Source organism: Poecile atricapillus, chromosome 2 (assembly GCF_030490865.1).
Source record: "Poecile atricapillus isolate bPoeAtr1 chromosome 2, bPoeAtr1.hap1, whole genome shotgun sequence".
Taxonomy (NCBI): Eukaryota; Metazoa; Chordata; class Aves; order Passeriformes; family Paridae; genus Poecile; species Poecile atricapillus.
This window is the reverse complement of record NC_081250.1, coordinates 145397413-145421558: the sequence shown is the minus strand read 5'-3', so window position 1 is coordinate 145421558 and position 24146 is coordinate 145397413. Positions and strand designations below refer to the sequence as shown.

The 24146-nt window shown below is 40.1% G+C and overlaps 1 protein-coding gene across 1 annotated transcript; it reads left to right on the top strand.

Annotated features, from left to right (window-relative positions):
- The first annotated feature begins 1916 nt into the window (after window positions 1–1916).
- On the top strand, window positions 1917–21868 carry OC90 (otoconin 90). Its single transcript, XM_058831151.1, has 13 exons — window positions 1917–1962; window positions 5633–5698; window positions 5915–5974; window positions 6212–6386; window positions 9008–9120; window positions 10561–10689; window positions 12038–12094; window positions 15085–15135; window positions 17260–17499; window positions 17853–17942; window positions 19512–19686; window positions 20663–20769; window positions 21212–21868. The coding sequence occupies exons 1-13, from the start codon at window positions 1917–1919 to the stop codon at window positions 21532–21534; spliced, it is 1632 nt and encodes a 543-aa protein (XP_058687134.1). The 3' UTR covers window positions 21535–21868.
- Window positions 21869–24146: the final 2278 nt, after the last annotated feature.

The window sequence follows — 24146 nt, the reverse complement described above, 5'->3', positions numbered from 1 at the left end:
GACTGCTGGAATGCACCACCAGTCACTGGCCTCCAAATAGACTTTGTGCCGCTGGCCACCACTCTTGGGGCCCCACCAGGCCATTTCCAACCCTCCTCCCCAGGCACATCTAGCTCAGATATCAACAGCTTCTCCATGAGGATCTTAAGGGTGACCATGTCAAAGGCCTCCCTGAAAGCCTTGTAGGTCACAGAGTCAAAGGGCCTTTTGCTCATGTAAATATTTTTACAATTCCCAGTTGTCAGACTTCTCACTTCTCCATGCTACAACTCAGTGGACAGTTTGTCTCTGTTGATGGACTCCATGAAGGGTAGCTGTGCCTGGCCCTGGCAGAAAGCACACCTTGCTGATGAAAAGCAGCCTTCCCAAAGCTCACTGAATCAACTTCTCCTGGATTTCACTCAGCCTTGGATCAGAGCCACCGTGGATAGATTAAAGAAGACTTCCCAACCCTGAGGAATGCCAGTGTTTAAAGCTGTGTAAACTCTCACTCATCTTTCATCACCTCTTGCTAAGCTATTAAAGCCATTTTCACATGCCCAAGAGATTCTGTGAGTGATTAATAACAATGGGATGACTGTTATTTAATTACAGCCAAGAGTATTAGGGAAAGTTATTATATGGTGAAGGCACCTGCAGAGCAGACTTCTCAGTATAGATCCTTTACATGGCTGGAGCCATCTTGCCAGATACACTGTGGGATAATGGCTCTAAGGAATCCCATGGAAGAATTAATTAATAAATGTTGAAGGGGGTTTGATAAAGGAAGTGATCACATGGGTGAGGTCTATATCCAACTGGGTATAAATAACTTAGTACTGCCTTTGCTGATATTCATTTGTCTTCCATCCAGCTGCTTTGGGATAATATCCCTCAAGGTAAGTCTTTCTGGATATTCTCTATAATAAGGGAGGCAGGAAGAAACAATGTAGAATAAGCTATTTGTGACTGAGGAGTAATAGACAAAAATATAGGCAAGAGGTTTGGGAAAATAGACTATAAATATTTAGGGATGTTAGATTTATAATCTCACTTCCTGATGACATATTACAAGATTTTCTAATAGAAATTAATTCCATATTAGAGTTCATAAAATCAGATAATAATCAGTTGATACATATTTGAAAACTGATGTATATATGTTCATTTATTTGGCTGTAAAAAGCTCAATGCCTGACTTACTTGGAAAATTGTTCTAAATTTAAAGTAATTTGTGACCGTAGTTAAAAAGCAATCTATCATCTTCCATTTAATGAATACTAGTGCAAGACATTTAGAAGAATTTTTACACACATTTCCTAAAGATCTCCCAATAACATCATATTTCTTATTAGGAAAATTTATTATATATTAGATCAGTCTTAACACAGATTAAAATAAATATTTAACTACAAATTCTTGTGATAGGAAACAAATACAATAGGTTGCAGATCAACTGAAATCCATAGATGTAATATCAGAATAAATCTTCATTTACACAGTGTTTCACAATATCTTCATTTAAGCATAAGAATTGTTTGAACATTTTGTGGGATGAAAGAAGATGTGAAAAGTGCTTGCAAAACAAAAGAAACTGCAAGTGCATGATTTTATTGCAACATGGCAGTTTCACAGAGTCTGTTGATTCAAAGCAACACCAAAATAAAGACTGTCAGTCAGACTTTTAGAGAACATTGGTAAAATAAGGATATGTAAGGCTATACATTCCTGTGATATGTGCATTTACTATGATAAGGGTAAAAACTGAATTTTATCAAGTAGAAATACATCCAGGCTACAAAAGAATGATTTCCCAAGATGGTGTCTTCCCACTCCCAGACTGAAGAGATAACATTCTGTCTAATATTTTACTTAACTCACCAGGCACACCAGTCTGCTGTGTGAATTTTCCCTTGTTTTTGGATTAAACAAATAAAATGATTGTAATTCTGCTGGTGTCTATGTCCATGGTGGTGTACAGTGGTAAGTGGAAATATATTTTTATGATTATTTGACATTATGTCCAAATACTATTTTAAGTATGAGTATTTGGAAACAATCCCTTAGAAACACACCTTCTCTCTCCTCAAATTTTGGTGTTCAACACCCAAATGCACCTGAAGATCTTTCTTTATGAAGTACTTATAAAATATTTCTCTCAGGACTTGTAGTGAAGCAACAAAACATGTTCTGGGGTTAAAAATACAACTAAAAATATTGCAACTTCTTTTGCTAGCATTTTTCATTATTTAAGTAATTAAAACTCCAAATTTATAAGTTTCATATAAAGAGATTCTACTCATTAAGTTCATTTGTATTGTCTTAATTCTCCAAACCATTCAGTGCATCCTGAAATGTAACTCATGTCCAGCTAAAGCTCCTCTTTTGAATTTTAGTATGAATAGGGTTTTTTCTTCATATAACTCTTTAGATTATGTTGTCATGAGTGAATGAACTTCCCAGAGTCAGGGTTGGTCAAACATCTCAAATTTCTGCACTGTGTAGGAATGCCAGTAAGTTATTATGTGCAAGGGAAGAGAAGGACTCTTAGAAGGTCTATCACTGTTTCTGGTCAATCCATGGGGTTATTTCTAAAAGGGAGGGAAAAGTCAGGGTCCCAGCATAGAAAAATTCTGCACTGACCTTCATCAGCTTCACCAGTTGTTTCTCTTCTGAGAAGGGAATTGCACTGCAATTCAGAAAAGAAACAGGCCTAATATGAAACACATTAAAATGATGCAGCTGAACCTTAAGACTACTACTATATAGAGAGAAATCAGAGAGAATATTCACATTTCCCGCTGCAGCAGCAGAAAATGCCAAAATACCTGTGCTATTTATTTATTTAAAAAAAAAAATAATTATATTGATGGTCCACTCAAAAATATCTGGACATTCATACATTTTTCTAACAAAATATTTGAAGAAAATTTCCCCCAAATCTTAAAAGGCTGTGCACCTTTGTTTATATTCTTTCCCCCTTGCTAAATATAATCAGAACATGAAGACTTAAAGAATTACTACATTTAGGTTTAGGAAGGATCATTGATTTATATTTCTATGGGATTTATTCTGTTGATTTCTGCTTTGAGACTGAAGCAAATATCTGTGCATGAAATAGCATCTTTGAGACAAATTAACGTAAATTACCTTGAATAAATCAAATAATTTGGGTTTGCTGCACCCTGACTTTTTCTGGCATAGTCGAGGTTTTTTCTTCCCAGGGTTATGATGCCCTATATTAGGATGTTTTAGTGAGCTACAGCTGAAAAAGACAACTGGAGGTGCAATGATGTTTTTTGATGGGCTTTTTTTAGGCAACATTTCAGAAAAGTGTTGTTAGGTAGGAAAATCACAGATACAGTCCAGAAAAAATGTTATATATAACCGAACATTAAAAGAAATTCCATGGATAAAGCCCAAGAGCTGATGTATCATACAAGTCTCCTCAAAACTTACTGAATCTTAACAGGTTTTAGAGAGAGGTGAGACAAGTTGGAAACCCCAGGGTCTTCTGAGATTTAAAGGATTGATTTTTTGTAGTGAAATCTTTCACTGCCTCTACAAGGAATGACATAGGGCCAATAGTTCCAAACACATGATACCAAAAGAGAAAAAGAGAATAATTACTACAGAAAGTATTTTCTCCTTGTTCCTCCCCCAATTTAAAAAAGTAAGCAATCTTGTTAGCAAACATTGGTTCATTGATCTTGACTTGCTCTCTTTGTAATGAGCTCACTTTGTAATGAGAGGATTAGAAGAGCCAATGAATTACCAAACTGCTGAGCAGACATTCCTCTCCAGGGGAGCTTCAAACATTTATGTGTTAATTGGGTGTACACAGCTCAGTCTGCTCAGAACTAACTGCAAGTGAAGGATAGTGGAGCAATCACAGTTTTCAGTACCTCTGGAATATGCTTTTTGTCAATTTTCTCCTCCGATGCATTTCAACTCTATGGGATTTCCATGTTTTCCAAACATTTTGCTGTAAGGACCAAATGATTAATGGCTGTTCATCAACACTTAGTTTGAGCTGTGGTGTTATGCAGTGTGTCAAACCTTGCTCCAGTTGCACTTGACAGAACCTGGCCCAGGTGATGTTTGTCATTGCAGAAGAAATGCAGGCTTTAAGCCAGAAAATAAGGGTTACTTTTTCCTTAACAAACATGTGCACAAATATAGCATTCAATGCTGGTTTTTTTGCAAAGCAGGCTATTATTTTGCCTGAAGCTGAATTCCTCATGGCTATGAAGCTTTCAACAGACTTATTCCAGTTCTGCAAAAAGACCAGCCTTTATTGGGAGACTTTTTCTGGTTTCTGGAAAGCAATTTTCTCCCCTTAGTCCTGTTGCAGAGAAGGATGCTTTGGATGGATTACTATTTATCTAAAAGCAAGAGTTTCAGGAAAAAGAATAACACAAGAGGAAGTACCTCTTCCTGACTCACTCAATCCTGTATCCATATTCTGCAACTGAACTTGAGAAAATAATTGCTGGGAGCATATAACTGTTACCATTAAAATCTTGTTCATACCACAAAAGTTGTGGACATCTGAGAAAGCACTTATATATGATCTTAAAAAAATTAAAAACAAAATTAAAATAATTCTTATTTTTTCCTAATCCTTTCCTTAACATATAGTCAAACCTTCTATCTAAAAACCCCACTACTCTGCTTTTCTGTTTTACATCTATATTTATTGCAGGAAAATGTAGCAATAAGCAAGATGACTGTCAACCCTTTCCCAGAATTTTTATGGAGAAAAAAGACAGCTTTCCTAATACCAGTTATTCTGAAACATAAATTATGCCATGAATTTAATATTGTGGGCTTTTTCAGTTTTAAATATCCAAATTTCTTGAGACATTAAATACCCTTTACTTACCATATTTTTTTTTAAAAAGCTAAGGTTAAATAAATCTGAAGAAATACACTGTCTTCTGAAATCATGCAGACGGAAAGAACATGACGGAACAAGGCGGAAGAACGTTAAAAAATGGGAAGAGAGAACAAATATAAAATTTTACTCAAAGTTGGGACTTGGCCAACAGAAAAAAAATGAAAGTGTTGAAAATATTCCAAATCTACCACATCATCTTCAAAACAAAGAAAAGATAATTAACTTAAAATATAAAGTTATAGGGAGACAATGAGGCAATAAGGCAATAGCCAAGATGGACCAGGAAAAACAAATCACTTCAAATAACCCTGCTTCACATTATAGCAAAGGGTTACAGAGTATTTGGGACATAGGTGGGCCCAAATCTGTATTATATAATTCTTCTGATTGTCTCAGTAAGGGCTACTGCTCAGATGAGAACAGGAAGACGAGGGTTAGCTCATCCTCAGCAGCAATACCTGTTTAACAGTGCCTGGGCTTTGAGCTGAAGTGGATGGAATTACCAGTCCACACCAGTCCACACCAGCACAATTCTGGGCTCCCCAGGGTGGGGGTGGAGCTGAGCAAGTACTTCATGTCTTTGATAAATCAGCTTACTGGTGTAGGAAGGTATTCAAAATGCCTGCAGGGTGTCATAATGAAATATATGCTCCTGGTTTATTGTGATCTTTTGGGGATTTGGGTTTTGTTGGGTATTTTTTGGTTTTTTTTACTTTTAAATCTTTTTCTTTTCAAATTTATTTGCTGAGGTAGGTGGCCAAGAACTGGAGCCGCCAGCATTCCTGCCAGAGCTGCTTAACACACCTGAAAGAATCTTGAGTAAGAAAGGTTTAAGCTTTACTTTCTGCAATGTTGCATGGCACTGGGAATCCTTGTACTCCAGAAGCATCACAGGGAAGTGTGAGCAAATAGCTAGGACCTCATCTCAGAATGGTTTAACAACTGAAGTGAGACCAGGGGAAGTCTGGGGACAGTTATTGTCCTTTTTTTTATTTTTAAGTAAAAAATAAAATGTTTGTTTATTTTTTCATTTAGACAATGCCACACTCTTCAATGGAGTCTTTCAAAATGTGGAAAGTGTTGCATTATTTTTTGGTACGTACCTGTTCCAGTTGTACTTGATCACTGAATAGAAATCCTGTGGGGTTTGTTCTTTATATTTACTAAGATGAAATGGGGATTTTTGCAGATGCAGATCTCCCCAAAGACCACAGTATCACAACACTGCTGAGCGTCAAGCACTGCCCAGTGTCAGTGCCCTGCAAACATCACCCGTGTGTAACCCTGCCTCACCTCCACTTACCAGGTGTTCTATGGCTGTTCTTTTTCCAGACTGCCTGGGTTCTCACTTCACCTGGTTACAGTCCATCTTCACTAACTTTCCTGCCCTTCTCAACTTTGTGAACAAAATGAAGTGTGTTACTGGGTTTTGTCCCAGGGATTTTGAAGACTACGGTTGCTCTTGCCGGTTTGAGATGGAAGGGCTCCCCGTGGATGAAGCTGATGAGTAAGTCATACCCATGAGAGGTCCTTTTCTGCCCTGACTGCCAATAAATACCCTCATGCTCTGACTATCCAAAGCATAACTCCTGTATAAATGATATAAAAACAGTAATAAAAATATAGATTTATTTAGGGGTAAAACCCATATCATCTGGCTCTAGTGAGAGAGAATGTAATCTCAGGCCAGGACAATCAAATACTTGTTCAATTATATCAGCAGGAGATGTGAAAGGAAATTCAAAGAGAATCAAGATATATCCATGTCTGTGAAGAAAATGGGTTTTCCAACAATGTAATGTATTAATTCCCTGAGTGAAGACAGCAATGACTCAGAAAGGGCTAAGCCTATAGAGAGGTGGAAATTAATCCATCCACTCTGCAGCATGGGATGGCTGGGAAAATGGAGATCTGACCCTGCTACTGGAAAAAAGCCATGGAGTTTCTCTGTGAAAGGTTTTCTGAACAATTGTGATGACATCCTGAAATGGGAGCTCGAGTCAGTTTAATGGATTGATACCCAAGAGCTGAGCACCTGGGCTTTTGCTTCACTCAGCTTCATTTTAATGCAGAGCAGCACAAACCCAGAAACTGCAGAAACATCCATCAGCAGGTTTGTCCTGAGAGTCATCCACACAGCCAGTTTGTATTTACAAATTGTTTTGCAGCCCTGGGGTGAGGTTTCCTTATCAGCACAGAATTCCTACTGCCGTGTGCAGCAAACAGAGATTGATTATTGCTTTGCCACTGACAGAGATGTGCTTTTGGTTCAAGGGAGCCTCCAAACCAGTGGCTTGTGTGTCTTTCCCAGAGACAGTTCCCACAGTGTTGCAATTTTTTTCACTGATTTTATTTCTTAGAAACTAGTTTTGCAAATACTGGGGCTTGTCTGTGCTATTTCTGTTCCATAGAAAAGGGCTCAATGCCTCACAGCAGGTTTTTAAGGCATTGGAAAGTATTAATGCCTTTAAGACCAACCTTTTCCCATTTTCCAGAGTAGCTCATTGTCATATCTATATTAGGAGCCAAGTTTATCTCCACAGACCTTATGAAAGAGAGGCAGGCTCAGAAGACAAATCATATATTACAATATCCTGCTTGCAAAGGGAAACTAAGCAAATTTTTGGATTAACTGTTGCAGCAAATGTTGATGCAATTATGAATCTCTAAACAAACCAGAGAGTTTTTTGTTAGACTTCTTATGCGATTAGAGGAGCTTTTAGATGCTAACACCTCACTAGACCTGAGGTAGAGTCAGGAAAGTGTTGAGACATCACCAGTTATGTGTTGAAAACCCTGTTCCTGATGGAGCTCACAGATTTCTGCCTCATCTCTGGAACAAGGCACAATAGAATTTGTGGTGCAGAGGAGCCATCAGGCCTTTCTGCTGAATGCTATTTGCCATCAAGTTTTTTAGATACATTCCTTGCACTCCCTCTCTGCTAGTGAAGACAAATTAAATATTGTGATCATTATTTATTAATACAGTCAGTGATTCAATAAGAAATTATTTCTAAATATAGGAGATGAAAAAGTGCATGTGTAGCCTAGATGGGCTCTCTAGAAGGGAGCCTGGCAAGGAGCAGCTGCCAGCCTTCCTGGCAGCAGATACTGGGTTTGGACGTTCATGTTGTCCTTGCCTTCAGCATTGTCCAGGCTAATTACAACTCAATCAGTGTTTTGAGTCCATTTCTCTGAAATGAGGGTATTTCAATCTGAATCTAACAGCAATTCCCTTTAATATATGTAACAATTTTACCTGGGTAAATGATGACTCTTTTACTGGCGTTTCATTTAAAGCTGATGTCAGTGCACAGAGATGTTGTGTACAAAGAGCTGAAGAGAGGAGAGGAATGAAGAAGAGCTTGTTGGTTTAATTGACTTTTTATTTCTATTCAAAACTTAAGTGGCCCTGTAAGCAATTTGAGATTGGCAGGACAGCAGAGGTGCAGGAAAACACAAGGTTTCTGACTGTTTGTGTTGTATAGTGACAGGAGAAAACTGGTTTACTCTAGTGAGAGAAAAATATTTCATGGCCCTTTCCCATGGCTAAATGGTGCATTTCAATTGTGATTGTTACATACAAGTACAAGAAATAGAGGAGAAAACTCTATGTATTTATATAGTCTCCACAGACCCAGGAATTCACATTGCAGAGCCATTAACCCTCTATGAGTGCCAGGTTCAATGAGTGTAGTTCTCCAAATCTGCAGTGAGAAAGGTTGGGACAGGACTAGATCCAAGATGTCTGGAGCTGACTTGTGGGGCTGTGCTTGTCAGTGAGCTGACAGTGCTGAGGAGAAGTACTTGTGCACTGGCAGTGGATTTTTTATTTAAAATGCCTGTAAAGTCCTTGCAAGGGTAGCACAGCAGGACAGAAATGTTTGGCCACCCACAGAGGGCAGACCTGGTCCCAGCAGTCAGCTTTGCATGCACCTATGGTTATCTCAGCACTCTGACTCTGGGAAAGGCAGCACTCGGCCTTTCTTTTGTCTGGGGGTCACACATGGACCCCCTTTTCTCCTTTGGCATCCCTTGTGGTTCTGCATAAGAGCCACATGTCATCACTGCAGTCTGACCATGAACTGAAATCAAATGGTTTGACCTCTCTGTTCCTTCCTTTTAAAGATGCTGTTTCCAGCACCGCAAATGCTACGAGGAAGCACTGGAGATGGAGTGCACGTGGGACCCATCCAAGATTTCTGCAGATTTCAGCTGCTCTACTAAAAACTTGACCTGTGGTGAGATTGACCTGTCAAAAAAGCTTAAAACTGGAGTCTCACTGCAACCAGAAGTTTATTCTTGTCTACCTACCAAAAGTCATAGGCAAATTAATCGGAAACCACCTCCACTTCCCATGGTTTCTTCAACAGGCAGCGTCTTCCTGGGGTTTCCTTTACTTTGCAGGACCACTAAACATTGCTTGAGATGTCTCCACACATCAGAAATGCAGCAGATGCTGAGGAGAGACCTGAAAAACAATCTCCTTCTGAGGCATCAAGGCCTGATTTTTCTGCACTTTGAGGGATCAGATTCTTTGTTCAGAGGGCCACGCACACTCCTCAGCTACAGCTGAGGCAGAGAACGTGTGTTATAACAGGAACTGTTCTGTGCAATGCTGGTACAGACCTGACAGGAATGCAGTGGGGTTCTTTAATGCCTAATAACATGTAATATAATTTTTCATCAAATATTGGCTCTCAGAAAAGTCTATATGTAAGAACATGGTTTGAGGATACCAGCAAAGAAGAGCATAATTCCCAGACTAATACATCCTTTTTATGCAACAATCTGACCCAAGTTCCATTTCTTGTTTCAAATTAAAACCATTTTTGCTATTTAGGCCAATCTCTAATGGTCCAAGTGCATTTAAACATTAACAATGCTTTTTAAACTCTTTCTGTATTGTCTCCATCACAAATACAAAATAGAAGTGTGACAGCTATGAAAAGTCAATGTGTTTTTAAACTCTGACAAGTTTAAGAGGGAAATATAGTATTGAAAGAAGAAATTAAGAAGTGGGAAAATAGTATTTCCCGGGAAACAGTTTCATATCCTTTATGTTAGGAAGAAATTTTTAACTTTGGGGGTGGTGAAGCACTGGCACAGGTTTCCCAGAGAAGTTTTAGATGTCTTATCCCTGGAAGTGTTCAAGGCCAGGCTGGATGGGCCTTTGATCAACCTGTTCTAGTGGAAGGTGTCCCTGCCCATGGCAGGGGGTGGAATGACATGAGGTTTAACACACCTTTGAATCCAAGCTGTTCTAGGGTTCTCTGATTCTTTATAAGCAGCAAATCACACCTCACATGAAAGGCTTGGATTGTGGACTGTGACTTCTTAGAGTAAGGAGGAATATTTAATGAAGTCTGTGAAATGTTAAATGCAGTATCAGCTGGATTGTGTTTTCCATGGAAAAACAAGAGCATCGCTCTGTAGTCCTCAATACTCTGCAGGCACAACAAATGATGTAATAATAATTATTGACAGCCATGCCAGGCTGCATCAGCTGGTGTTTAAAACAAGAGCTGGACTATGAAACTTAACCATGTTTTGTATGGGAAATACAGTATAAATAAGTTTGCACTAACAAAATACAGACACAAACCTTAAAGGGAGGAAAAAGCAGAAGGTGGAAAAGGTTTTTCAATAGCGCCTTGTCTGGATTTTTGTTTTATTTCCAGAGTCTGTGGATCCCTGTGAACAGTTCCTCTGCACCTGTGACAAAGATGCCATTGAATGCTTTATGAATGCAGAGATTAACTCCTCCTTGAATGGGCTGGATGTCTCTTCCTGCCCATCTCCAGTTACAGGTAATAAATAATAGGGATCTGATCGACTGCCCCCTCCTGCTAGATTTTCTGCTGGCATCAAATGTAACCCAAGAATGAAGCAGGAGCTGGGTGCCTTCCTGACACAAATCTGGTCTGTGTTTCACGTGCCCTGTACATTTATTGCTATTTGGGTGAATACCAGGGGAGAAGGTGGTGGCAGACTGATTGCTGTCCTGGAGCAGGGCCAGGAGAGGCTTCTGAGATGGGGAAGGGGAAGGGGGCTGGAGCCCATGAGGAAAGAGGAGAAGGCTTGGGGGAGATCTTTTTGCTGTTCTCAGTTCTGAGTGGGCTGTGGAGAGAAGATGGAACAAGATACTTCCTGGAGGTGCACAGGACAGGACAAGAGGCAAGGAACATGACTGCAACAGGGAAATTCCAGTTAGATGTGAAGAATTTTTTTTCTTCAGGGAGCGTCTGCCACCTGGAATGAATGAATGATACTTGTGATGAGGTCACTAGCAGGAAATGCTGAAAATATTGCTAACCCAAATCTTCCCTTAAACCATTCAAAAACTGACTGGAAAAGCAAAAAGAGGCTTACTCTGTTCAGTTACTTGGTTTCTATTCTGTAAGGAAAAAAATGCCTGCTAAGGATGGAGGGGATGTTTATTCCCATGGTCACACACTGACCTGTGCTCTGTAGCTGAAATTACAGCCTCACAAGACCAAATGCCTGCCCCGTGGGAGCAGGCCTGGATTAAAAACTTCATTCATATGGATTGCAATCAGAGCATGGCAGAGACAGGATCTCTGGGCTCCCAAGCTGAGGGAGATGTGAAAAAGCAGCATTAGCTTTTCTAGCACTTTGGCTCACAGTCACATCCTCCAGTGCTAAGGACAGACACTCACCTGTATGACAGCCTGGATGTGTGCATACCCTCCTGAATGCATCAAGAGAGAAGAAAATGCCCCAGGAAGGTTTGCATCAAAGCCAGGTAGTTTGTTTTTTTAAAGATAGTAATCTTTAATCACTGAGATCAGATGGCCGTAATATACAGTATGGTAGACCCAACACACTAAAAATAAAAGGGGAAATTGTTTGGTGCTAACAGGAAAATCATGTTGATTTTATCACTGCTGATAAAGACAGATTCAATTTTAGTTCACTAGATGCCTCTTCTAATTTTAGGTGCCTGATTAGATTTGAGTAGAATTTAGTATCAGCAAGGTGTAAATACCAAAGCAATATTTTAATACTGCTACTGTAATTATAATAATATTTAGAAATAAGTTCCCTTCTGATGACTCTTATCATATTATGCCATGATGCAGTCTAAGGAGCACACTAAGCCATGAGTTTCTGAAGTAAATTTTTTTTTTTTTGCAGAGGTGGTTCACCGAGGGACTGATGAAACACGGGTTGTGACTGCATCTGTGGAAGAAGGTTTGCATCTTAGAGAGAAAAAAGCCCTGCTTTCAGCTCCCAAAAGCTGAGATAATACAAGATGTTTGCTTCCTTTCTGCCCTTCTAAAAGGACTGATGTAAAAGTAGATGTAGTGTTTTGGTGATGGATTCAAGAGTGAATGGGAAGGTGCAATTTATCAATTTGTGCATCTAATGTGTTTAACCAGTGTTTACAGTAAGTTTCCCAAGGGCTGAGAATGAACACTGCAACAAAACCTGTTTTCATCAAAACAGCCTTTTTTCCCTGGGAACACAGGTTGGAGCAGGTGAGCTGCTTGGCAGAGATGCCCTCTGTGCCAACCACTGGACCCACAGACAATTGCATATTTCTTGTCTTTAAAAGATATTGAATTAATTAAGATCAATCAGTAGCACGAGGAAATGCTGAGCATGGTCTGTGCCAGTGAGCCACCACTTTGGTGGTTTATTTACATGTCATGAAGAGATCCAGGCTGAAACCTCCTCATCCCGGAGTCTCCTTGGCGAGTCTCTAAACCACAAGACCCAGAAGTTCTCATGGCAGTCTTTTTCTTTTGCTACAATCAATGTCTGTCTTATGAGGAGTGGATACTCACAGAACCTCACTCCTGCAGTGTGAGAGTCTGTTCTGCTCTTGCCTGCGTGGTGATCACTGCAACACAAGAGGCCAGGGACAGAGCATCCAAAGCCCTTCATGGCTCTGGGAGGGGACACCTTGCGAGAAAGGGCCAAGATATGAAGTAGAGAGGAAGACCAGTCTTGGACTGTTACCCAGTTTAGCTCCTGCACTCTTGTTTTGTGGCTCCATCACAAGGAAAGCCACACTGCTCTTAAGGGAGGAGTGGCATCAGAGCTTTTTGGGAAATGGACTAAGAGTGCTGGTCCACAGTTGCCTCAAGAGGAGCCAGTGTGTGCCCAGGTGGCCCAGAAGGCCAATGGCACCTTGGCCTGTGCCAGCAATAGTTTGACCAGCAGGACCAGGGCAGTGACCACCCCTCAGCATCATGAGACTGCACTTTGAGTGCTGTGCTCAGTTCTAGGTCCCTCATTTTAATAAAGGACATTGAGGTGCTGGAGTGTGTCCAGAGAAGGGCAGCAAGTCTCATGAGAGGACTAGAGAACATTTCTTATCAGGAGTGGCTGAGGCAGATGGGTTTGTTTGGTCTCGAGAAGAGCAGGCTCAGGGGGACCTCACTGCTCTCTGCAGCCACCTGACAGGAGGTGTAGTGAGGTGGGGGTTGGTCTTTTTTACCATACCTGCAGGGAAACAATCAGAGGAAATGTCCTTAAGAGGAGACAGGGGAGATTCAGATTAGATATTAGAAAGAATATTTTCATTGTTCGGGTGCTGAGACATTGGAATGGGCTGCCCAGGGAGGTGGTGGAGTCACCAGCCCTGGAGGTGTTTAAGAGGTGCTGGGAGATGTGTTTAATGGTTTAGGGGTTACAGGGGCAGTGCTGGGCTGATGGTTGGACTGGGTGATCTGAAGGTCTCTTCCTGTATTGAGGATTCTGTGACTCTGTTCATGGACCTGATATCTGCCAAGCACACGAGCACCATGCACTGGGTATGTGCAGCCAGGCCATGGCTTAACCCAGAAAATCACAGAGTTGTGTTGGAAGGGGCCTTAAAGATCATCTCATTCCAAACCCCCTGCTGTGGCCAGGGACACTCCACTAGACCAGCTTGTATGTGAGACGTGGAGAGTTGGATTTTTTTTGAGAACCTAAGAACCTGATTTCAAACTTTAGTGTGCTCCTCTGTGTGTGCCATTGCCCTAAGTGTGAATCTGAAATAATGAAAACCACATGGATTTTTTTTTTCTTTTTAAAAAACAATGTTTCTGATATTTAAAGGTTTGTGGGTTTATTTGTTTTCATTTTTAAAAAAATAGCAGCACATGCATAAGTGTAGGTACCTGAAAAGGCTTTATGCTGAATATAAGTTTCTTCTTGCCTGTTTCTTCTCTCCTGTATTTTCAAAGTAGTTTTTTACCATATATTTCATTCTCGCCTAGCAGGGGCTCCAGTGTTGGTTCATATTTTTCTATCTGCTTCTGGGACACTTTGTGATAGAAAACAGAACTCCTGAAACAATGACAGCACCTGTATTTGCACTTCTGTAGCAATCTTTTACTTCCTGAAAAAACTGCTCCTGCTCCCTAATGAGGCACAGTCCATCACAAGGCTCCAAGTATTACCAAGGAATAAAAACCTGTATTAGGAATTTTAGAAAGCTGAAAACAGCACAGATAACATTTCTAATCAGTCTTTGAAGGAAACATTTGGAGAACCACTTACTATTTAACCAGTTGTCTCCCTGTTTAAGCCCAAAGAAGCTTCAACATTGACAGCTGTGGAAGCTGCATTAAACCAAAGCTAAATATCACTGCAAAACTCATTCAAGGCAAAGGAGTTCTTCACATCACAACGTCCTAACACAGAAAATAATGTGGAGATTGCTTTTTAGATCATTTGATAGCTATGTTTATAATTTACCAAAAGGCAACTGACAAATGCAAATAATTTTATCAGATAAAGAAATAAATTAGAGGTTAGGGAGCTATTTGGACTTATGCCTGCCCATCCATACCTGACTTTTAGTGCAAGCAAACACAAGGTGTTCCCAAGGAATGCAGCAACCTTCTGTGCACAACACTGGGATGCCAGACCAACTCCTGTTTAGTCTATTTGCCTGTCAAATGCCTGTAATATTAAATTTCCCAATTCAGCCATATTTATGCTGCTTCTTTTATAGAATCATAGAATCCTGTGTCAGTGCTATGTACATTATTTCCATGCAATAAGATTAATTTATCAGTATCACTTTTTCTATAATCATTAACATACCACTGAGAAAAACAGGCAAATGTCAGCCCATGATATGTCTGGACCTTGTTGTTTTCAGTAAAAACTCTTCTCAGCAACCTGACTGATCATAACTGTGCTGGAAATGTGTTTCCTGAGTTTATATTTTTTATTTTCAACAGTGGTTTCTTTTGAGCCTCGTGACACAGTCTTGGCAACTTCTAAAGCCAGAGGTAAGAGTCATTAAACTTTTGTTTACCAGTTTGGCACTCTTGACTCCAGGTGAAGATGGATTTTCATACATGAAGCTCTGTGGTGTCACAGTCAAAAATCTTCAGCACAGGATTTCTGGGTAATATTTCTTCTTCTGACTTGAACATCCTTTAGCAGAACACTTTGCTTCTCCTAATTGTCACCTTTATAATTCCAGGCTGTTTGGTTAAGCTTTATAATGCTTTAAGTCATTTCAGAAATGCATGGCAGAAATTCAGCTGGCAGGTCACTACCACGATGCCTCTCTTTTTTGTACAGTTACCTCAAGGAACCACAGAGGCACAGCTCCTGCTGCCCCCATCCTCTCCATTAAAGGTCAGTGACAGTGATCCTCTTTCTTTGACTGACACAGCAATTCTTCATCTAAAAACATCACAGAAATCTGTGCATGGCAGCAACAGGGCTGCTGGAGAATCAAATTTAGATCAGGGTCCAGTAGCAGATACACAAACAATAAAACCTGGCTGAGAAGCATTAGCTGTTCCTTGCCTCCAGCCACTCATTTGCCCTCCTCATCCAAGTATTTCTGAAAGCCTCTTCACATGAGGTTTTATGATATCATGGCTGTTTCTGTAAATTACAGTCACAGCATCTGCTGCCAGAAGCGTTCATTTTGATTTTGCCTCATCCTTTATTATAGATAATTTCAGGTAACTCTCAGTCTAAAAGCTGTTCCAGCTTTCACAGGTGTCTGTGCTTTGGGCACAGCCTCACCAGTAGGTACAGCTGAAAATGGAGCACCTTGGTAGATCAGGAAGCTTCCTGTGCCCCTTTTTGTGTAGAAGGGATTATCCAGGCAGACTGAAATCCACCAGAAAAATGTCAGAGAAAACTGCACATGGAGAGTAGAAAGCAGTCATTTTTTGACTAATTACGCTGTCTGAACAATATCTCTGCCTCCCACCCCAATGAACTCGGCATTGCTGTACTAAGCACTGGTCAAAATCACTGAATTCTCTCCTACATTAACTTGAATGTATCAGAAAAATCAGTGTATTGTGCTGCAGGTCTGCATGGCTCCCATGAGATTATTTGTGATATCTATTCTTAGCTAAGTGTAGAATTTCCCAAACTCTGGTTTAGTTTTCTACATCCAGCAGAAATCACTTTCATGTCAACATTCCACTGCCAAAGTAGCATAAAACGTGCACTTTAATAAAACCAGTGTGTGACTATTGATCCCTTTCTGCCACCCTTCATGAGCTTTGCTGTGTTCTTAGCAGTACTTTTATTTCTTTTAAACTATTCTCTTATCCTGTGACAGGTTATTTTCAATACATATTAAAACCAGAACATCAGAGGGACAAGTTTAATGAATTTGAGTTTAGACTAATTAAGAAATTCAGCCAAAGAATTCAAAAGGAAAGCTTTAAAAATATGAAAATATATTCCCATTACAATTTTAAAAGTATTTATTTTGTGAAATGCCACATTGTTCACACTGACATTTAGAAAAAATTAAACAATTTGATAAGTATTTTCATTTACAAATTAGTTTATATGAAAAAAGGTTTAGAAAATAAGAAAAAAATATTTTAAGTACTTCCAAATTCACCAGAACATTCCTGATCAACAAGAGAGTGTCAGATAATCTAAAAACAAATACCAATTTAATTGTTAGGATAAAGAAACTCATGAAAACAATTATTTGTCAACTTATTTTCCCCTCAATATTTCCTTGTGGTTACAACCAAGTAAACCCTTCAGTCACCCAGCTCTGCATCAGTCAAATAATTTCCTCCTTTCATTGATGTTACTCTCAGTTTTAGAAACTTCAGGTGAACTGACACTTTTTAAAGCAATTTACTCAGCAAATGACATCTCACCTGTACTTTATCTCTCAGTACAGCTGACTTAGCAGCAAACAACATGATTTCAGCACCTGGCACAGCTCTTTGTCTCAGTACATAGAGAATTAAAAAAAAAAAAATCCAATCAGCAGTTAAACTGATCATAGTTAACCACAGCCCTTTCTTCTGAAAGACAAGAGGTGTGAATAAATGACCAGTGTAGATACTCTGCTTTTCCAATTTTCCTCTTAGATATTCCTTCTCTATGACCAACAATTCACACTCATTCTGCCTGAGGATATTGCTCTCACCAGCTATCTAAAATTAAAATCTTGCTGTTTATTTTCTATTTCTTCTTCTGCTTTCTTTTTTCTGCTTATTCAGAACAAGATGGATTTATGGAAGCTTTGGTCTCAGTGGAAGAGATAACCACATCCCCAGCCTCATTCCCAGGAGACAGTAACTCAATGCAAGTCAAAATTGTTCCCACCAGCAAGAGTCCTGCAGGCACACCTGCAAGGACAAAAGGAAAAGGCAAGTGAAAAATTAATTACATATTTTCTAATTTAGAGGACTCCCCTATTCCTGTTCACAGCTATCTGAGCAGTCAGCATTTTTCATGGATATGTGGAATGAAACTAATTGGTTATTTAAATTTGGAGGCTACATACAATAGAGGATGTATAACACTGACTAGAAAGGGCAGCTCACTGACACCTGACCAGGAAAGCTGAACTAACCATTAATAAACAGCCTCCCACTAAGAATTAACAAATTTTAGAAGACTGCAGTTGATAATAGTTTAGAATATTCACCTTTGGACACACTCCTGAAGGAAGAGTTCATCCTAACTTCACAAGTCTGATCTATGCCTTTGTCTTCTCTAGAGACAAGCTCTGCAAGGGGTGGCCTGAGCACAGCTTCCTCTGGAATAGCTCTGGACCTGGGACTGTCTGAGAGAGGACCTGAAGGAAAAGGTAAATAAAGGGTTTTTCCACCATTACATCTGATGAAATATTCAGCAACTTCTGTATTAAAAGCAGGTATGAATTACATATAAAGATTATCATTATTTTAAATGTTAGATAAGCACACACGTATTGGTATTTAGAAGAACAGGAGGTGGAGACATCTGCAAAGCTTCCATCACTCTACTGCCAATATGCTGTCAGAAACACTTATAAAAACTACTTATTAGCTTGTAAGTACATTTTTCATATAGTGCAATATCTATAATGAGCTCAGGAACTGTTTCTCCCTGCTTTTGTTTGTTTTAAGTAATTTAATCACAATTTTAAGTCACTTTGTTTTATAAGCAGAAACAATAATAGGAACTTCCCTGCTTTTCATTCTGAACTTTTGCCACAGTCTTGCCAGTCAGACTTCTCACCATTTCTGATTCTGTTCCAATTCCTGCTCAGAGATCCCAGTGATCCTAAGAGCTTTCAGACCTGTCACAGCTATAAGTTCACAGTCAGGACTGTCCCATCCATCTTTTTAGGCTTTCCAATGGAGAGAAGTAACCCTGGAACAGGAAAAGAGCAGAAGAATCTACCCCACCTTTCACCAAACTGGAAAATTTGATTTTAAAACACCAGCTTTTAGAGAGCAGAGATCAATTTCCTGAACCTGTGGTTTATCCTGTGAATTAACATGGATGAGTCAAGACCCAAGAAGGCACATGGGCAGAATTTCCTGTTGGAGACAGTAACCCAGGATTGACTCTGACAGGAGCAGGGAAACAGTCTAGAGCTGCAGAGGGGAAGATGGAATTACTCATGGGAGAAAGGAGGATGCAGAGGGAACAGAAGCCCTCCCTTCCTCCTTCCCTCCCTCCTTCTCCTTCCATTCAGCCCCTTCCATCCTTTCCCCAGCAAAGTCCCAGATGTCTTTTTCCTGATATGGAACCCTGTGTTCTTTCAAATCTTATTAATAATTCTCACAATATCAGTTCTTCCTGAGTAGAGGGAAGCACAGAGACATTAAGGTTGGGATTTGGTGATGCCAAAACCTCAGCAGTAAAATAGCCATTACAACACATCACTCCTGCATTTGGTCTTGGGGCACCACAGCTGAAATTTGACTGTTTCAAATGAGAACAAAAAAAAAAAAAATAAATTATTTCCTTCAGCAAAACCGTCATTGCCCAGCTATCACTGGAAGAACAAGAGGTTAGAACTGTATTTCCTGAATTACCAAGACAGAAACCACTGAATAGTCAGCTGAGTTCGAATATTCCAAAAGAAAAATTTACTTATGAAAGATTACAAAGGACTGCTAAGTGTTCTCATTTCAAGTCCACTTTGATTTGTATGCTCTATCTTCAAAGGGATCTCTCTCCCCTTTAAATATTGCCTTGCCCTTTTGCTGTCTTCCTCAGTCAGCAGTATTCTAAGAGCCATAATTCATGGATTGAAGCAATAATTTAGAGATGGTAAAACGTTGTCCTTCAAAGTTTCTGATAGCTCTGGAAACACTTCTGTCTTCACAAGAGAGCCCTCAACCAGTTAGAACATGATGTGTCAAATAACAACTTTGCTTTGCAGTGTGTGAGCGATTGACCTTTCTGCAAGAGAGAGGACGTGGAAGAGTGAAGAGGGAGCTGCCCCAGCTTGGAGAAATGCTGTTCTGTTTAACTGAGAGATGCCCAGAGGAATTTGAGTCTTATGGCTGCTACTGTGGCCAAGAGGGAAGAGGTGATCCCACCGATGCACTGGACAGGTGTGGGCTCCTCTGTATGTGCCATTAACTGTGAGTGCTATTGTGGTGCCCAGGGATCAAGGAAGATCAGTACATCATTTTTTGGGCATTGGATAGCTATGTAGCAGTAGTCAAGTCACAGTTTGGGGAAAAAAAATCCACTTAAATAAAACACTAAATAGTCTAATGTGACTAAACCACTTTCTGTTGTTGCATCAATATTTTGGAGAGGACTTAATTAAAGTAAGAAAGGAGAACAATAGGAGGTAAGCAGAGCAGAAGGAGGAGTTAATCAAATGGATAAGGGTCACAGTGAAACTTGGTTAAGAGGTGGCTTGAAAGGTGATTTACGAAGAGAAGAATTGATATTTACCCAGGTCCCACTGTCCTTCAGAAGGGAGCAGAGCTGGAGCAAAGTTCTGTCAGAGCTGTGGCCAAGAGCCAGCATGGCTGACAATAAGGGGCAATGTAGAGAATTCCACAAATAAAAGCACCTCTGGGGCATTGTATTTACAGCTAAAAATCTCTTCCTTTGTGGAAGTTCCTAACAGTTGGGGCACATCAGGTCTAAGCAGAGCATGCACCCCTTTTCCTGCACTCACACACAAACAAGACAACCCACACAGGAAAAACTGGATTAGATGATGGCAAGATCTGGGTATCATGATGCAGTTTTCAGATTTCCAGCCCAGATTTGAACACTGGAAGACACTTCTCATGGCAGATTAGGTCACAGTTATAATTGTAATTATGTGTCTTAAAACACACTCCTGTTAAACACATGACACAAAAGTAATCAGGAAAGTAGGAACAAGTATAGGAAGAAAGTAGGAACAGCTTGGGCTGTTTTCTGTTCTTCACAGAAAAAAATTCCAGGGTATGAAAACTAAAATTTTTAGTTTCAATGGGCATTGAAAATAAAGAGACAAATAATTGTGAGCATTCTGGGGTTCAGGAACATTAAGTATTTTCCATTTACTTCTACTGTTTATTTTAGATGCTGCTTCTCTCATCACTGCTGTATGGAGCAAGTTAAGAAACTTGGATGTCATGCAGAAAGAAATTTGAGATCTGAAGTTGTATGTTTGGATCATACTCCGAAATGTAAGCTTGTGTGAGAGGAAATGACAATGTATCAACATGATAGACTGAATGACACTATGACAGAGCTGCTAGAGCTGAGTACAGAGACAGAAATATTTACTATAAACTTGAACGTTTTTCCTAGTTGAGAAAAAGGTTATTACACTGCTGCACATGTGACCAGGTCAGGCTGAGAAAATTTCATTTAGACACTTCATAATTGCAGACAGAAGTCAGCTATTTGTGTATTTACATTCACAAATTCAACTAAAGCAAACAGAAATGTCCACTGCCCAGCACCTTGGTGTCAGGCTTTTGTTTAGGTAATTAATGGTGACTTTGGAGACTAAAATTCATGGCAGATTTGAAAATTTTATTTTCAAAAGCCCATATGCCCATGGCAAATTATACATTAAGTAAGTTTAACAGCTTTCAAACATTAATTGTGAAACTTGTCTTTCAGGCATGGGATGGAGCACGTGTGAGAAGCTCCTCTGTGCCTGTGACAAGGCTGCGGCCGAGTGCATGGCTTCTGCCTTCTTCAACGAGAGCCTGAAGCTTCCCCACAGGCACGAGTGCCAGGAGGAGAAGGTCTCCTGCCCAGGGGACCCTGCTGAAAGGCCTCCAGCAGGCACAGAAACAGGCACAGAAACAGGCACAGGGGGTTCCAGCTCCGAGGAGAGCAGTGAGGAGGAAGGAGCCCTGCGGAGCGGATTCCGAAGAGCCAAGAGAGGGACACGGCATCGCACTGGGAACTCCAGCAGTGTGGGACACGAGGGCAGATAGCCACCCACCTCCACGGGCTTGGGAAGGGCCATGACAGCAGCCAGCCTCTGAGCACCTGCCTCCTTATCCTTTACATGCTCTCCAGCACACAAATGATGTAATCATAGACTAGGACTAGGTGTTAGGCTGTATTAACTCCTTACTCTTGCAAGGTCAGCAATATGGACCATCTATCTAGGTCAGATATTACCTTAAATAATTATTTGACAGTGTTCTATATAATTTCACTTGATTTTTAATGTAAAAGCTGTTATGGTCAGACTGACTTTCGTTAACTGTGCACTTGGTTCAGACTGGATCTTGCTGATGGTGGCCAAGTACTCCAGATTTTTAATTAAACCAACCTGCAACTACTCCAACTCCTCTTGCAGACATTCTTCCTTTACTGAGCTTAGCAGGAAACACCCAGAAGCAAAGCTAAAGCAATTACATGAAAATGAGTTCCTTTTTAAATTCCTGTCTATAGCTGTGTGTGACTCCCTTCTGAAGGCAACAGAAGGTCCAAAATGCTAGACAGACCCTTCTCCTAGGGAAGCCTCTTCCCTCCCTGGGGCCCAAGTTAAGGACATAAGCAGGAAATTTCCCAGCTTGGTACAGCCCTTGGGCTACTACTACTTTTATTGCTCTTCCATGTTGGGGGTGATGAAGTCACAATGTTCAGTCCAAGGGTGATCAAAAGAGACTTCAGTGCCTTGGAATGGCTGATCAGGAAATGTGAAGCACAGGTCATTTTATCCCCCATCCCTGCAGGGTCAGACCCAGTCTAGCAACACCTGGCTCCATGGCTGGGGTCACAGCCAGAATTTGGGTTTTTTTGGTAATGAGGTGATCAGCACAACCCCAGACCTGTTTGTGTCAGATGGGATTCACATTTCTCACATGGGCAAGAGGGTCTTTGCCCATGGGCTATCAGGGCTGATTAACAGGCTTTAAAACAAACTTCAAGGGAGAGAGGTGTAATATCAGGCCATGACAAACTTCTAAAGATCCCTTCCAACTCAACCCATTCTATGATTCTATAACTCAGCAACACTTCCTAGAACAAAAAAATGTTGCTACAAACTTCCCAGTGATTCAGCTGTTCTGAAAGGTCTGGATTTCTTCTCCATCATCTTGGAGATCTACATCTATGGGGCTGAACTTTGTCACCAAAGTGTTCCTACAAACCAATGACTGTATCCTCATGCTGGGTGCAGAGATGTTGCCTGTGTTCTTCCAGATCCTGCAGCAGTTCACTAAACCCCAGCATCCGATCCTGTGTGAACTGAACAGTGTGAGAACAGCAGGTGAAAATTCCTGTGAATGTTTTTAGATGAGCAGTTTATATTCTATATAAAATTCTGGCTGGTGATATGCCCCCTTTAGTATTTTTCCTACATTAAAAGTGCAAAGGATTACTACAGTGCAAAAACCCCCCAAACAAACAAAACCCTAAACAAACAAACATAAAATCACACACTACCATCCCACCCACCCTCCCCACCCCCCACAAAGCGCAAATAAACACGTAAAAGATTTGTTTAAACAGAAACCCAAAATAAACCTCAAAGGTATTTAGTAATGTGAATTCCTCTGGATCCCAGGGGCTACACCATCAGCACTAGTGAAAAAAATGACAGAACAAAACCACTTTCTTTAAGAGAAGGCAGAGAGGTCAGATAAGTGATCTGAGAAATTCTATTTGCAGCCAAGATTTTAATTAAGTCCCCCTTTATGCTGTACAGAAAAAGGACATCTCAGTACTGAAACAAAATGCTAAAACTGCAAAATGCCCATTTTTGTCCTATGCTGAGGATGATATCTGCATTACACAGCAAGTTTTATCAACTTTTATTATAGGGATGAAAAATTATTTTACATTTCACACAGAATTTATAAATAAATATTGCAATGAGAAAGTGAGACAAATAATGAGCTGAAATGTGGAAAACTGGCCAGTAAACAGGTAAATGAATTGCACTGCAGAGTAACAATAACATCAGTTCATCTCTTTGACAAGAGTGGTGCTGCTGTTTTGCACACTGCACCTCAAAATAAACTCCCATTCCTCTCTGCTAATTATTACTACCTTCATGGTTATGCAAACATTCACTCAGTGATGCTGAATTTTCTGACTGCAGAGAAAGGGACAGATCATTTAATCAATAAGGTAAAAGAAATAATGAAATAAATATGCTGTTGTTCAGGCAATGTTGTCATTAACTCCTTTGAGCTTTTTACACCCATATCTCTTATTTCAGGAAGAGTGTAACACCCAAGTTGTGCCCTAATTACTACCACATGAATTGTGTTGACAAAGTGAAGTCTTAAATAATCTAGTCATGATTAGCTACATTTATTCATAATCAGAGATCAGTGCTAATAATAAAAAAAGACAAGCAGATCAAAAAGAAACATTTAGTGTAACTTTTTTCTTTCTTCTCTCATTCTCATAGTCACTTTACACCATATTTTTCATAGATTTGGGGCACAACTGGCCAAAACCTAGCTGTTTCCCAAAATCAAACAACTAATCAATTAACTACTAATCCACAAATATTTCCTACTTCATTATTAACTTTTTAAGCATTCGGTTCTTTGCCTGTCTGTTGCTCAAAGGCCCTTCCAACCTG

Bases quoted from the DNA above. Each gene is read 5' to 3' on its own strand.
- OC90 (XM_058831151.1), top strand. From the start codon at position 1,917: ATGATTGTAATTCTGCTGGTGTCTATGTCCATGGTGGTGTACAGTG. The intron at 9,121-10,560 runs GTGAGATTGACC...TTTTATTTCCAG, and splicing joins TACTAAAAACTTGACCTGTG to AGTCTGTGGATCCCTGTGAA. The intron at 12,095-15,084 runs GTTTGCATCTTA...TATTTTCAACAG, and splicing joins GACTGCATCTGTGGAAGAAG to TGGTTTCTTTTGAGCCTCGT.